Consider the following 16,851-nt stretch of genomic DNA (forward strand, 5'->3'; position numbering starts at 1 on the left):
TACACTCTCCAGTTTTAGTAACTCAACCCACATGTCTTTATGGAGCTGGCATTGTGCACAGGGGAATAGTCATGCGGGGACAGTATAGGACCTAACCCACACTATTATCACAAAATACACTATATTGTCAGAAGTATTGGGACGTCTGCCTTTACATTCACATGAATTTTAGTGGCATCCCAGTCTTAGTCCGTAGGGTTCAATATTGAGTTGGCCCACCCTTTGCAGCTATAACAGCTTCAAGTCTTCTGGGAAGGCTGTCCACAAGGTTTAGGAGTGTGTCTATGGGAATGTTTGACTATTCTTGCGGAAGCGCATTAGTGAGGTCAGGCACTGATGTGGACGAGAAGGCCTGGCTCGCAGTGTCCACTCTAATTCATCCCAAAGGTGTTCTATCGGGTTGAGGCCAGGATTCTGTGCAGGCCAGTCAAGTTCCTCCATCCCAAACTCGCTCATCCATGTCTTATTTGAACCTTGCTTTGTGCACTGGTGTGCAGTCATGTTGGAACAGGAAGGAGCCATCCTCAAACTGTTCCCACAAAGTTGGGAGCATGAAATTGTCCAAAATGTCTTGGTATGCTGACACCTTAAGAGTTCCCTTTACTAGAACTAAGGGGCCAAACCCAACCCCTGAAAAAACAACCCCACACCATAATCCCCCCTCCAATAAATGATTTGGACCAGTGCACAAAGCAAGGTCCATAAAGACATGTATGAGCGAGTTTGAAGTGGAGGAACTTGACTGGCCTGAACATAGAGTTAAATATTCACAGTGGATATTGTGATGCAAATTCTATAGCATTATGTTCTCCTATCCTAATTTGCATTATAAATACTCATACATCTGCCAGATATCCTTGATATATATGCACAAACAGTGCATGCCCTTCTCTCTTCCATTTATTGATTCCTTCATCAATTGTGGACATTGTTGTCTTCTCACACTTCGAGGATCCTCTCGATTGTGGGCCATCAGAAACATTTTCATCTTTTTTTTTTTTTTCTTCTTGACTCAAATTTTTCTTTTTCAGGAAAGTCAGCGAGGAGATCACTTTTCACAGTACTTAACAAAGTTGTTTTTTCTATTTTTTTCCCTGTTGCTCTGCTGATGTAGTGTCAGATTAGCATGAATCACAGTAATGTTTATTGAGGAACTGCAATAACGAACAAGTATTTCCCCACACCAGACACCTTTGATGCCATTGGCTGTTGCTCACATCTCTGTACCATGTGTGATGAACAGTTGCTTCTGGATTCCTTGTGAAAGAGGTATAAAAAGGTGCAGCAGGCTGCAGGTGGTACTAGACTCCAGACTACACCTGGGAACAGCCATAGCATCCTACAGCAGGCTACCTGGATCCAGCTACAATGGATAACAGTGCCTTTGAGATGCAAGAAGACGGAATTGCTCATATTTCTTCCAACAAACCTCAACCTTACGAAAACCACATTGAATGTAGACAGGTATGTACCTTATTGGTCTATATCCCAAATATGTTTATTATTACGTTCACTGTTGAGTTTTGTCCCATTCGTATAACACCAACATATTCTAAGTTGATCTTTGTCAATTAAGCTTTGACAATAAAACCTGGAAGGTGATTGGTTTCTATGCAGAGCTACACCAGATTTGGCATGCGCCAGCTTTAGTAAATATCCCCAAGAGTGTTGTGACCATGCCCCCCACCCCGGGGACTACATTCACATCTTCTGGTCCTGCCCGGTAATTACAGTTTTTTTGGTCACAAATCCTTATGGTGGTGAATGAACTACTAAGTATCTCTATTGTTCCATCCCCAAGAATTTGCCTTCTGGGGTTGGTGGAGGACCTGGTGCCCAGGGTGGCCGAGAGAACCTTGTTGGGTCTCTTGGTGTTCTATGCCAGGAAATCCACTGTCCTATGCTGGAAGTGAAAGACTCCTTCCTCTGTATGTCTATGGAAAACTCTTGTAAATAATGTGGTACCCTTATACAAGGACACCTATAATAATAGAGGCTGTTCGAAAAAATATGACAGAGTCTGGACTTAAGGCCCGTACACGCGATCAGACTTTTCGATGGGAAATGTTGGATGTCAGGCTGTTGGCGGACAATCCGACCGTGTGTATGCTCCATCGGACAATTGTTGTTGGACCTGGATATCAGGTTCTCAAATTTTCCGCCAACAAATGTTTGTTGTCGGATTATCCGATTGTGTGTACACAAGTCCATCAGACAAAAGTCCAAAGTACGAACCCGCATGCTCAGAAGCAGAAGCGGTCGGTCTTGTAAACTAGCGTTCGTAATGGAGAATTAACATTTGTGACGCAGCAAATTATGAAATCTCCAAATGCAGCGCACAATTCTCTTCTTCTTTAATGGGATAATAATGAAGCTGCTTTGCTGGTGATACTGATGGAGTTATTGCACACTAATTTTCAAAGGCTTTTTTTTTCTCGTGATATCAAGAATAATATTATTATGCTTTTTATTTTTTTTTATTTGGGCAAGTTACCACAACACCACTATGTTGGTATCCCTTGTCAATTTGACATCGTATTTTTTAAAATGTAACTGCTACTCCCAAACTGTCATTTGAAGTAAAACACATAGCCAAGTATTATTCTACACATTTTTTTTTATTGTGCATTAAAAAAATAAAAAATAAATAAAATTAGACATGTTATCTGCCAATAGAACTTAACCAATAAGTGCATTCTATACATCCAAAAATATAGAAAATATACCAAATCAAATCATTATTCAACCAAAAAATAATGTCAAAACAATAACTCCAATGCCAATAATAAATAACACGTTATCTCCTCCGATGTCTGGTTGACGAATGGCCGTTCAGAAACGAACTGAAAAGCACGAAATGAAAAGCGCTAAACGGAAGAGAAAAGCGTGAATCAACACTCACCAAACTTCTACTAACATGAAATTAGCAGAAGGAGCCCAAAGGGTGGTGCTAAAGAGCTGAAAAACCACGTAGTGCGTCATTACGTTCGTAATTGTTGGGCAACATTTGTGTGACCGTGTGTATGCAAGACAAGTTTGAGACAACGCCCTTCAGACAAAATTCCACAGTTTTGTTGGCCCACAATCTGATCGTGTGTATGGGGCATAAGTGGTTAGCTGAACCCTCTACCGCTGCAGCGGATTAGGAAACTTTCCTAATATCTGAAGGCCTCCCTTGATGTCCTAATAGATCAGTCCTTGATAGCACAAAAAGTCAGGTGAGCTAGTTCAATATCAGCCCACCCTTGGAGCATGAGCCAGGCCAGCTCATTGATGATGGTATACTATGGTATTCGTAAATAAACTAACATTTCTTTGTACCGTAATGCTCCCTTGGCTGTGCTGTGCGGAGCTTTCAAACAAAGTTTTTAGGTGCTAATAATTCAGCACTTTGTTAGTATGAGCCAAAATGTTTTTAACGTGACAATTTAACCGCTTGCCGACCAGCCGCCGTCATTATACTGCGGCAGATCGGCACAATCCCGCGAACCGCCGTAGCTGTACGTCGGCCCACAGGATCGGGACAGCAGGCACGCGCGCGCTTGCTGCACTGCGTGGGTGTCTGCTTGTGGCCGACAGTCGCGATGACCGCCGGCCACGAGCGATCGCTTGCACGAGAGGCAGAACACAGACCTGTATGTGTATTTAAACAAATACCTGTTCTGTGAGGAGAGACAGATCGTGAGTTCCTAATAGCTAGGAATCACGATCTGTCATTTCCTCTAGGTCAGTCCCCTCCCCCTACAGTTAGAAACACACACAGGGAACACAATATACCCCTTGATCGCCCCCTAGTGTTAACCCCTTCCCTGCCAGTGACATTTTTACAGTAATCAGTGCATTTTTATAGCACTGATCGCTGTATAAATGCCAATGGTCCCAAAAATGTGTCATAAGTGTCAGTCATAATGTCGCAGTCCCACCGCCATTACTAGTAAAAAAAATAATAATAATAAAAATGCTATAAATCTATCCCCTATTTTCTAGACGCTGTAACTTTTGCGCAAACCAATCAATATACGCTTAAAATATGTACGCAAAAATATGTAGAAGAATACATATCGGCCTAAACTGAGAAAAAAATTGCTTTTTTTTCAAAAAAATGGGGATATTTATTATAGCAAAAAGTACAAAATATTGTGTTTTTTTTTTCAAAATTGTCGCTCTTTTTTTGTTTTTAGCGCAAAAAATAAAAACCGCAAAGGTGATCAAATACCACCAAAAGAAAGCTCTATTTGTGCGAAAAAAAAAGGACGTCAATTTTGTTTGGGTACAGTGTCGCGCTACTTCGCAACTGTCAGTTAAAGCGACGCAGTGCCAAATCGCAAAAAATGGCCCGGTCATTCACACATTTTCCTGACTTTTTTGGAATTCAGTTAGGATGACTTCACACATTTGTATTGCCAAGACCATATATCACTAAAACAATAAAAGCTATCACAAAGATACTAGTATTGTTAAAACAATAAATTACTGGTCTATTTATAAATGCTTTTCACACAATAGTCACTCAAACTTTATCCAGGATTCACACACTTTTTTACGCCCTTCTTTACACGGTTGTTTAGATGCAGCCATTGGATTCCAGCAGCAATAATCAGCGTATTCTTGCGGCTGGAATGACCGGGCATCTGAAGAACGGCCTCGCTCAGCCTATATAAACTAATGACAGGCTGACAGCGGCAGCCGCTGATCGCATGTAGCCACGCACAAATCAGTTACCTGTGGTTAGGGACAAATGTCCAAGTTTGAATGCAACTGACTGTGCCCAGGCTCGGACATCCAACCCTAACTGCAGGCACCCGATTTGCGTGAGGCTACATGGGAACAGCGACGGCCGCTGTCAGCCTGTCATTCAAATAGGCTGCTAGTTGCATGCCCCAGTCATGCCAGCAGCAAATTCGGTGGCTGCATCTAAACGGCAGTGTGAAGGAGGCCTTAACGGCTTTCCGCCCGCCCAACGTCATAGGACGCCGTCGACTTTGAGCCGTGATATCTGAATGATGCGTGCAGCTACAGGCATCATTCAGATATCTTCTTTTAGAGCCGGCGATTCCCTGCACCATAAGAACAATCGTAGCGGCTGTTCAGCCCCTTGATCGTTCTTATAGGTGGTGGGAGGGGACATCCCCCCCTCCCCTGCCACCCTACAGTGCTTCTAATGGCTCACCCCCTGCGATCGGCGAACTGGAAAAGGAACCGTCCGGTGCCGGATGGTGACCATAGAGATTTCCAGCGGGCCAGATTGTCCCCAGAGTCTCTATGATTGTTCGGAGGCCTGGCACAATGTTAAGACATCACGCCCGGCCTCTGAATTTAAAATAATGTCGCCGCCTTGGCTAGGAAGCCATGTTTTTTTTGGGGGGGGGATTTCAGGCTTCCCAGCCTAGAGGTGAGATGTGGGGACTAATTGACCCCATTTCTCATTGTAAAGAGGATCTGTCACAAACTATTCCTATTACAAGGGATGTTTACATTCCTTGTAATAGGAATAAAAGTGAGCTAAAAAAAATGCAAAAAGAAAGCATCAAACTAGAAAAAAAATTAACAATAAAAAAAAAAAAAAAAATTCAAGCTCCCCTGTCCCCTGCGTGCTCGCTCACAGAACGAACGCATACGTAAGTCGCACCCACATATGTAAACGACGTTCGAACCACACATTTGAGGTATAACCAGCAAGAGCAATAATTCTAACACTAGACCTCCTCTGTAATTCAAAACATGTAACCTGTAAAAAAAATTGTAAACTGTCGCCTATGGGGATTTTTAGGTACCGAAGTTTGGCGCCATTACACAAGCGTGTGCAATTTTGAAGTGTGACATGTTAGGTATCTATTTACTTGGCATAACTTCATCTTTCACATTATGTAAAAAAATTGGGCTAACTTTACTGTTTTAATGTTTTTTTTTTATTGCATGAAAGTTTTTTTTTTCCCCCAAAAAACGCATTTGAAAAACTGCTGCGCAAATACCGTGTGAGATAAAAAGTTGCAACGACCGCCATTGTATTCTCTAGGGTCTCTGCTAAAAAAAAACATATAATGTTTGGGGGTTCTATGTAATTTTCTAGCAAAAAAATTATGATTTTTACATGTAGGAGAGAAATGTCAGAATTGTCCTGGTAGGCAAATGGCTAAAGCAGTAGTAAACCACACCAAATGTTAAAAATGTTTTTTAAACCCTGCAAGGCAAAGGCATAATGTGCTAGTATGCATCGCATACTAGCACATTATGCGAGACTTACCTTAAAACAAATCCCTCCAGCCGCGTGCTGTCACTGCTGACAGGCACTTCCATCTTCACCCGGTCTTCCTTCCGGGTCTGTGTCATCCAGCCACCTGATTGGCCATGTCGCAATTACGTCACTCCTGCGCATGTGCATGGGAGTCACGGACCGCGGCATGGAGATCTGAAGGAATGGCTCAAGTATGCCGTCACTTTGGAGAGCATGCGCCAGTGATGTCACCGGCTGCATGCAGGGTGAATATCTCCTAAACCATGCAAGTTTCCGAGATGCTCACTTATTATAGGCTTACCTGTAGGTACAAGTGCCAAAAAGTGCCACTTTAAAGGATAAGTTCACCTTTTGGAACATGTTACATGTTCCACCCGTATTTAGGGTGGAACGTGTAACATGTGACAGCAGTTGCAACCACTCCCCCTCTCCAGTGACAGCAGGCGGGTATCTTCTCCGGGCGCCCACTGTCACTGGTGAAAATAACATGGCCGTGCAGGGCTCTGCCCGCCTAGCTACATCATTCATTCACAGTCCTCTGTGAATGGGAAATTACAAGTCCCCACAGCCTTTGCAGCTGACGGCTTGTAGTTTCAATGAACTAGCATGGTGCTGCTGGTAGACCATTCTGTCTTCCTGCCAGTAATTATCTGCCTGCCCGTACGAGGTACGAGCAGATAGATACACTGACAAGTCACCAGAAGTTCTGTATGGCACCCGCAATCTGCTGATCATGGGTGCAATGCTCCAACTAAAAAAAAAATACACATTTTTTTTTTACCTGCAAAAAGATGTGCATTTATTTTTATTTTTTTTAAAAAAAGGCAAACTTGTCCTTTAACCACTTAATCTCCAGAAGATTTACCCCCCTTCATGACCAGGCCATTTTTTGCAATACGGCGCTGCATTACTTTAACTGACAATTGCCTGGTCATGCGACGCTGTACCCAAACAAAATTGATGTCCTTTTTTTCCCCCACAAATAGAGATTTCTTTTGATGGTCTTTAAACACCTCTGCAGTTTCTTTTTTTTGCGCTATAAACAAAAAAAGAGCGACAATTTACTTTCTGCTATAAAAATTTTAAAAATCTAATTTCTTCATCAATTTATCCCAATAAGCGTGCATTGATTGGTTTGCGCAAAAGTTGTAGCGTCTACAAACTATGGGATAGATTTATGGAATTTTTTTCTTTTTTTACTAGTAGTGGCGGCTATCAGCGATTTTTAGCTGTGCCATGACATTGCGGCAGACAGATCTTGACACCAAGTGACACTTTTTGGGAACCATTGACAATAGTACAGTGATCACTGCTAAAAACAAATGCACTGCCACTGTACTAATGACACTGGCAGGGAAGAGGTTAACATCAGGGGAGATCAAAGGGTTAAATGTGCTGCTAGGGAGTGCTTGCTAACTGTGAGGGGGGAGTGCTTTGACTGGGGAAAGACAGAGATCCATGTTCCTGCTTAGCAAAAACACAAGATCTCCATCTTCCCCTCTGACAGAACGGCGATCTACCTTGTTTACATAGACATTGAGTGACTGAACACAGTGGGAGCGTACCTCCGGCCCCCGACCTAAAGAAAGAAATCACGTACAGGTACGTGATTTTGGGCCGAAGGGCCGTACTACCGCAGTATATATGCGTGGGGCGGTCCGGAAGCGGTTAAAACATTTTTTAAGCCCCTTGGTGAATGCTGCGTGAAAAGCATTTATAAATAGACCAGTAAATGATAGTTTTATCAATGCTAGTATCTTTTTTATGAACTTTTTTGGTCACTGGTTAACCCCAAGTACCTTTGATATGCATTTACCTGCTTGGCCTCTGCGCACCAGAATACTCTCATATTTTTATTACCTTTACATTTAAATTGAACAAGCTGAAGAGACAACCTGATTGGTTGCAATGCACAGCTGCTCCAGAGTCTGTTTCCACCAATTTTGATAAATACTCCCAAAGATATGATTTGGCACGCATTGTTAAGCGTTGAGCAAGCCAAAGATTATACACTTTTCTTTCCTTCATCCTAAGGTTTCCCCATCAACTCAGTCAGTGTTGAATGGGGAATCCCTCCTGCTGCACTATTGTATTTTGACAGTGGGAGGTTTCCCCCCACCGTCAGAATTCAATGTAATTGGATGAAGGGAAGATTCTGCACAGCCACACTCAAACTCAAATGCCTTTATTAAAAAAAGGAGGTAATAATCCAAAAAGTACAGGCCACAGCAAACAACGGATCACAGGAGCTGACGCGTTTCACACTTTCAAAATGAATAAGCCCTTTTGAAAGTGTGAAACACGTCAGCACCTGTGATCCGTTGTTTGCTGTGGCCTGTACTTTTTGGATTATTACCTCCTTTTTTAAATAAAGGCATTTGATTTGAGTGCGGCTGTGCAGAATCTTCCCTTCATCCAATTACCTATGCTTAGCCAGCACCTGCTGTTCCTACTCTGAGGAGAGCTACATTTCCAGACACCCTTCCCAGAGCGGCATCTCTCTTCCTTCCCCTTGCTCCTGGACTTTGTCAGAATACAATGATTACTGCTGCTGGCTATAGCCACCGGCTGCGATCGCACAAGACAAACCCAACAGGCTGGTTCGTACTTGAGTTGATCGATAGATAGAACGACTTCTGTACAACCAGCCTGCCCATAGATGGATCGAAATTTGGCCAGTTCAACCATCTGTGACCGGCCTTAGGTTTAGGGTAATTTGGTAATGATAAGCATAAGCAACTGCTTTTTTGGATAAGACAAATTCCTGTAGTGGTGATGTGTTTGGCATTCACAGCAAGTTATTCTTGCCAAAAAAATGCTCCTTGTTGGTGTGCACTGAAAAAAAAAAAATAGGACATGTTGGATTTTTTTCAGATTGCTTTACGATATGTTGCAATGCATCACAATGCGCTACAATGCATATAATTATATTTAAGTTAAAAAAAAAAGAAAAATGAAGCAAGCAATGCAATGGGATTGATTTACTAAAGGCAAATCCACTTTGCACTACAAGTGCACTTGGAAGTGCAGTCTCTGTAGATCTGAGGGGGACATGCAAGGAAAATAAAAAAACAGCATTTTTGTTTGAACATGACTGGATGATAAAATCAGCAGAGCTTCCCCTAATTTCAGATCTTCCCCTCAGATCTACAGCGACTGCACTTGCAAGTGCACTTGTAGTGCAAAGTGGATTTGCCTTTAGTAAATCAACCCCAATGTGTTTTACGACACACCAGCACCCATGCATTTTCAGCATGATAAAGCATATTGTGTGGTTTGAATGAGCCCCAAGGACCATCAACTCAGAAAAATACTTTATGTATACTGCATATGGTACATTTTTCAAATACACTATGTTACCAAAAGTATTGGGACGCCTGCCTTTACACGCACATGAACTTCAATGGCATCCCAGTCTTAGTCCGTAGGGTTCAATATTGAGTTGGCCCACCGTTATATAACAGCTTCAACTCTTCTGGGAAGGCTGTCCACAAGGTTTAGGAGTGTGTCTATGGGAATGTTTGACCATTCTTCCAGAAGCGCATTTGTGAGGTCAGACACTGATGTGGACGAGAAGGCCTGGCTCGCAGTCTCCTCTCTAATTCATCCCAAAGGTGTAGCAGTTGCTGTAAGAAAAATAAAGTATAGAAATGATAACTGCCAGTTTTTAGCAATGAGTTTACTGAATTAGGGAGTCAGTATACAACAATTCAGATTATTATTGGTATTAATTAAGATTTTTTAGTCATCCTAAAATTTATAACAGAAAATGTTTTAAGTGCTGTAAAATTCTTTTAATTGCAGAGCAAAACATGTTCAGAAAGGGATTGTTTATGACAGCTTAAGATAATTAGGATTAAAAAAATTTAAGTAATAATCCAAAGCAGAAAAAGACCTATTTAATTGCTATTTTAATAATCGGTTTAATTACATTTATGCCGCGTACACACGGTCGGACTTTTCGTCTACAAAAGTCCAACGGACGCTGACGGACTAAAGCTGGCTGGTAATCCGATCGTGTGTGGGCTTCTCCGGACTTTCAACGGACTTTTTTAGCCTCAAATCCGACGGACTTTAGATTTGAAGCATGCTTCAAATCTTTACGTCGTAAGTACGACGGACCCCGAAGTCCGCTCGTCTGTATGCTAGTCCGACGGACAAAAAAACGACGCATGCTCATAAGCAAAAACTAAACGGAAGCACTCGGTCTAGTAAAACTAGTGTTCGTATTGTAGGTAGCACATTCATCACGCTGCAAAATCTGTGATCGTTGAATGCAGCGCATTTTATTTCTTCTTTACGAAGGCTCTATAAAGAACGAAGGTGTTTTGCTGTTCATAATCAGAGTTCTCCCAAACTGATTTCTGGATTCTTTTTCTCTTTGATCTCATGAATGATATAGTATGCCTTTTTAAAAACAATGTTTCCATACTAATAATACTTTTTCCCCTTTTTTTTTTTTAGGTTTGTAAAGTTACCACAAAGAACCCATTATTCTGTTTTTTTTTTTTATAGTGATTATTTTTTAGTTTTTAGATAAAGTTAACCCAAAGCACCGTTTTTGGTTACGTAAATTTTTTGATTTTCAAGACTTACCACTTGAACATTATTAACATTAGTAATGTATTTTTGGTGTGTTTTTTTTCAAACTCAATGAGATTGTTGTCCCTTGTTAATTTAACATTGTGTGTAAAATCAATGATTTCAAAGAAAAAACATAAAGTCTTTTGCTAAACTCAAAAAATGATCCATTTATTCATGGTCAAAATAAAATAAAGAGGAAGTCAACGCTGGAAAAAGTCGGTGTACCAGAAAATTGGGATCTTGCGGAGTCCATATAAGAGGGAGCACAATCTGGTCCAAGAATCCCAGAGATCAACAGCACCAGCAGATGATCTAGATGTCCCCAGACTGTGGTCCTACAACAGCCTGCGTCTTCTGTCAGACCAGACTGAACCCAGGTCATCATTTTCTTCTCTTCCCTGCAGCCTTTCCTCCACGCTGCCCTGCAGCCTTCCCTGTAGCCTTCTTTTGAGGCTGTGGCTCTGGTGTTTCAGTTGTGGCAGGAGGAGGAGGAGGAGGAGGAGGGGGGGCTGCCTCATGTAGTTGGGTGTTTTGTGTTAGCGTGCCCTGCAGCCCCTTATGGATTGTTTCCCCAAATAGGCGCTCACAAATGAGGCGCTGCTCCCTATTCATCTGAAGAAGCCTGCTGGCTAAGTAGCAGCCATAGGATTCTTCCGCTTCGGGGGGGCTCCTTAAAAAACGGGTGGCCTCTTGCATGAGGCGCAGGGATGCGTCCTGTGTGACCATCCCCTTCCTGGCCCTTTTTTTGGGAAGGTGGAGGGGAGGCACTTGGGATTCGGTCAGGCTCCTACTGGGCCCAGCCACCTCACTTGGCCCAGCCACCTCACTTGGCCCAGCCACCTCACTTGGCCCAGCCACCTCACTGGGAGCAGCCACCTCACTGGGAGCAGCCACCTCCTGCCTGACACTGGGCCCAGCCTCCTCCAGGATGATGGTGAATCCGGCCTCCTCCAGGCTGTCCATGGGCCTGGTCTCCTCCTGCCTGCCACTTTCCCCACATTCCTCCTGGATGGACTCATCCTGTGTATAAAAAAAGGACAATAGTTTGAGTATATTTTTTTGGGTTCATCAATGACACACAGTTTGCTTCTCATGAATAGCAAATTCAATGTGAATACTTCTCTTTAATAAAAGAGTCTAATCAGACACCCTAATTATTTCAAGCAGGTGCCAAACATATTTAGCCACTACTGTCAATTGATATGTATACACAATTTTGAGTGCCAAATTATTTTAGACAATTATAACATCCAGTTAACATCATTAATATTAGTACAGTAAATATTTGTTAAAATAATTTACCTGACTCCAGATGGTCATATCTGGTTCATCCAGGATGGAAGACCCAGCTTGCTCCTCATCAGCCTCTGCTGGGGTGGAGGGAAGGGTGGAGGGAAGGGTTGAAAGTGATGGCCTGGCTTCATTCTGGTCATCCAGAAAACGGAGTTGATTATAGTACCACAGCCTGGGTACATAAACATCATCTGCTGATGCTCCTGATCTCCTTGATTCCTGGATCTTCTTATGCTCCCTCTTATACATGTTCCTCAAGACCCCAATTTTCTTGAGCAATGTCTCCATTGTTGCTTCCGGGATGGTCGCCTGGACAAAGGCCAGAAGTCTCTCCAGCGTTGACTTCCTCACATGCTTAGCATAATACTGAGGGTGTTTCACCTCCCACAAATTCCTCATCTCTCGATATTTGGAAATAAAAGATGTAAGGAACTCTGGATCCTTAAATAGGGGATTCATTATATCTGGAAAAGATGAAGTCACAAGACAAAAAACACTTTTATTATAGGTTTCGGCTAACCCCTCATCATCTTCTCCCTATGTAGGCCTCATCAATCTATCAAGCCATATAGGCCGCTTGCTACAAAGTCATGACCATAAAAACCAAAAAAAAAAAAAAATATCTAAAATTACCTTCGTTTTGTAACGTCCAGGTCCACTATCACCTACCACAGAACGTACGTACGACACGTGCGGAAGGGCCCTCTTTATACACTACGCATGTGTGAAACTCCGCCTGCGTCGCCCGCCCCTGACGTTCGAAATTAACTCATGTTCTCCGCCCCCTAATTCGACGCACAGAACGTACGTACGACACGTGCGGAAGGGCCCTCTTTATACACTACGCATGTGTGAAACTCCGCCTGCGTCGCCCGCCCCTGACGTTCGAAATTAACTCATATTCTCCGCCCCCTAATTCGACGCACAGAACGTACGTACGACACGTGCGCAAGGCCCCTCTTTATACACTACGCATGTGTGAAACTCCGCCTGCGTCGCCCGCCCCTGACGTTCGATTTTAACTCATGTTCTCCGCCCATTTTTTGTTACGGCGCGTAGTGGAGTTAAAGAATGGCGGAGACACCTGAAATGTTGACGACCTCAGGTAGTGGAGACAGCCCGGAGGCTGGAACGTCAGCGAAATCTATGAGGCCTAGATTTAAGGCCTCTAATATGAGTTTTAAAGAGATGGTGGAGATGGTGGCCATTCTTCACAAAGACGACTATGATGGCAATTATGGGCCGTACGCACGGCCAAATTTGCGCAAGGCCAAAATAATGGCGAAGGTCGTGGAGACTTTGCAGGCATCTTTTGGGGTCCAGCGCTCCAAAGATCAACTGCGAAAAAGATGGTCTGACCTGAAACTCAGGGAGCCGGATCAATACCGACGTATCCGGAAAGTTCTTAAAAAAAGTAAGTACTTGTCGTGTTTTTCTCTTGTGTTTATTACCTTGTATACTGCTCCATGTGCTTTTCCTTCCTATCCGATTTTTTGTTCATCGTTTTAAACGATCTTTTAATAAACCTCGTTACATATCTATAGATATATATCTATATATATCTATATATCTATATATCTATATATCTATATATCTATATACACATATATACATATACATATACATATACATATTCATATACACATATATATATACACATATATATACATACATATATATATACATATATATATATACATATATATATACATATATATATATACATATATATATACATATATATATATACATATATATATATATATATACATATATATATACATATATATATATATATATACATATATATACACATATATATATAACTATATATATACACATATATATATATATATATATATATATATATATATATATAACTATATATATATAACTATATATATATATAACTATATATATATATAACTATAGAGAGAGAGAGAGATATATATATATATATATTGAGAGATATATATAGATATAGATATAGATATAGAGATATAGAGAGAGAGAGAGAGAGAGAGAAATATATAGAGAGAGAGAAATATAGAGATAGGTAGATAGATAGATATAGAAATGTAAAACATTCTTTTTGAAGATTTGAAGTTATCTTAATTTTTTGGCTTTACATTTAGTTAGATATTTAGAGATTTTGTTCCAGATATAGAGAGAGATCAAAAGATTATTAACTATATTTTGAGATATTGATATCTATCTATCCGATATGTCTTTCTAATTTTAAATATTGAGGTAAAATAGGAACTCTACACAAACCACTTCATTACAAATGTTGGAAAATTACTATGTACTAAAATATCTGTGTGCTAATTAGATTAATAATTTTTTGTTTCACATAGGGGAAAAATCACTCAGCCAACAACCAGAAGACAGTCCACCCCAAGCAAAACATGATTGGGAAATAAGCCCAAGTCCCATTGAGGATGTGGAGGAAGGAGAGGTGGGCGACATGGGCACCCCATCAGGTGTCTGACACACCAGCTTACGTTAATCTATGCATGGCTGCCTTTTGTTTAATGTAATTTGTCTACTCTATTTTAGGGGATCTGGTTGTGCTTGATTCAAGCAATAGTGCCACCCCCGAGGATGTGGAGGAATTAGGCTACATGGGCACCCCACCAGGTCAGTGTCTGAGACAACAGCTTTATTATGGTAAGGTAAAAACTATGTATGTGTGCATATTTCTAAAGACATTTTTTGGTTTCATTCCACTTTAGGTACAACAACAAGAAGTGACTATTTCACCTCTGAAAGTGCCCAACGGCTAATAGGTCAAATAATGGCCTGGAATAAGGACATGGATGAAATGCGGAATCGGCTGGATCGTATGCAGCAGGAAATGAAGGACATGATTGATGTTTGGGTCGAATCTAAATGCCCTTTTTTAAACCCCAAAACATCAATCATGTCCTTCATTTCCTGTTTTGCTGACCCCATTCTGGGCCTTCTCTTTTTTTTTTTTGGCAGAACATAAATGGCTGTTTAACCTAATGTAAAAAAGGAGGGCTGTTTCTCGTAAATACCTCAAAAATCCACAAAAAAATAAAACTTGATTTTCAAAAAAACACAAAAAAAAAAAAAAAAAACTTGATTTTAAAAAACCAAAAAAATTAAAAAACTTGATTTTAAAAAACCAAAAAAATTAAAAAACTTGATTTTAAAAACCAAAAAAATTAAAAAACTTGATTTTAAAAACCAAAAAAATTAAAAAACTTGATTTTAAAAAACCAAAAAAATTAAAAAACTTGATTTTAAAAAACAAAAAAAATTAAAAAACTTGATTTTAAAAAACCAAAAAAAATAATATACAAACTTTATTAAAAAAAATAATAAAAACAAAAATAACTTGATAAAAAAAAAAACATAAACAAAAAAAATTGCTTTAAAAAAAAAAAAAAAAACAAAACTTGATTTTCCCAAAACAAAAAAATAAGCCTGTTTGTGAAAATCAAAAAGCCAAAAATATTTTTTTTGTGGATTAGGTATAAATATTTAGATATAATTATATTTTGCTACATTATTAAGATATCATTCTATTTTTGTCTATGAACATTTTATACTAAATGCAGAACTGAATGCATAACAACCATTAATAAAAACATCTCCTTATAGGAATTAAATAAATGTGTGGTTTGTTATTTCAAGGCTCAGTATCATTTTAGTTATAATTGTAAAAAAGTTGTTTACAGTGGCAATGGAGCTTATTTAGACATTTAAAATTACAATACAGTTGGCACTACAACTGCTCGACCATAACCTAGGAGACAGCCCAAAAGAAAGGCAAGCAATAAATATAATGCAAGATTTCATCAATAATTTTTTTATTGTCAAAAATTATATATCCTGGCCCATTGCAATGGCCCCCCTACCCATAAAATAATTAACATATTGCTGTCTAACTTGACGGGCACTTTGGGGGGCCAAGCCAGTACGGACAGTATCCAGGCCTGTAAGGTTGGCTTCTATTTGTCCGGCCTCAGGCCCAACTGTGCCTATATAATTTGGAGAATGCTTATTTAAAAGTTGTGCAGAATGCAGCACGATAAAATGATAAAATTAAGTTTGTATTCCGCCAAATTAATGGCTGTTTGAAACAGGCGGAACCGGCTGGCCAGAATTCCAAACGCATTCTCAACCACTCTTCTAGCTCTGGCCAGCCGGTAATTAAAAACCCTCCTCTCCGGGGTGAGGGTTCTTTGGGGGAATGGCCTCATGAGGTGCTTGCTGAGAGCGAAGGCTTCATCGGCAATGAAGACAAAGGGGAGTCCTTCCACGTTATCCTCATCAGTGGCAATCCCAGGCCACCACTCTGGAGACGCTGGCAGAACTCCGTCTGGGCAAATACTCCTCCATCCGACATCCGGCCATTCTTCCCCACGTCCACATATAAAAAATCATAGTGTGCCGACACCACCGCCATTAAAACAATACTGTGGAACCCCTTATAATTAAAATAATATGACCCCGAATGGGGTGGTGGCACAATGTGGACATGTTTCCCATCTATAGCCCCTCCACAATTGGGAAAGTCCCAACGGCTGGCAAAATGGGATGCCACAGTCTGCCATTCCTGTGGCGTTGAAGGAAACTGGGAAATCAAACAAGAAAACCAAAATCAATTAATTTTGAAGCTAACATTGCAAGAAAATTAGACAATTAAAAACATTATTCCCCAGCATCAGTATAACATTCAATAATTTAATTGTTCTGGAATAACTAAT

At 40.6% G+C, this 16,851-nt stretch overlaps 1 protein-coding gene and 1 long non-coding RNA gene across 2 annotated transcripts in view; one reads left to right on the top strand and one right to left on the bottom strand.

Annotated features, from left to right (window-relative positions):
• Positions 1-855: 855 nt before the first annotated feature.
• LOC141131998 (oxalate decarboxylase OxdD-like) overlaps positions 856-16,851 on the top strand; it is a gene marked incomplete in the record, with an annotated part of 73,746 nt that continues 57,750 nt past the window's right edge. The window contains 1 exon segment of the mRNA XM_073619925.1: positions 856-1,464. Within this exon segment, the coding sequence (XP_073476026.1) occupies positions 1,369-1,464 (96 nt within the window).
• The window catches only part of LOC141132014 (uncharacterized), a 219,135-nt gene continuing 210,916 nt past the window's right edge, over positions 8,633-16,851 (bottom strand). Inside the window, exon 3 of the long non-coding RNA XR_012242853.1 lies at positions 8,633-9,861. This is a non-coding gene — a long non-coding RNA (uncharacterized lncRNA). The remainder of the gene's footprint in view (positions 9,862-16,851) is intronic.

The sequence above is a fragment of the Aquarana catesbeiana genome, linkage group LG01 (assembly GCF_042186555.1).
Source record: "Aquarana catesbeiana isolate 2022-GZ linkage group LG01, ASM4218655v1, whole genome shotgun sequence".
In the NCBI taxonomy this organism is placed as follows: Eukaryota; Metazoa; Chordata; class Amphibia; order Anura; family Ranidae; genus Aquarana; species Aquarana catesbeiana.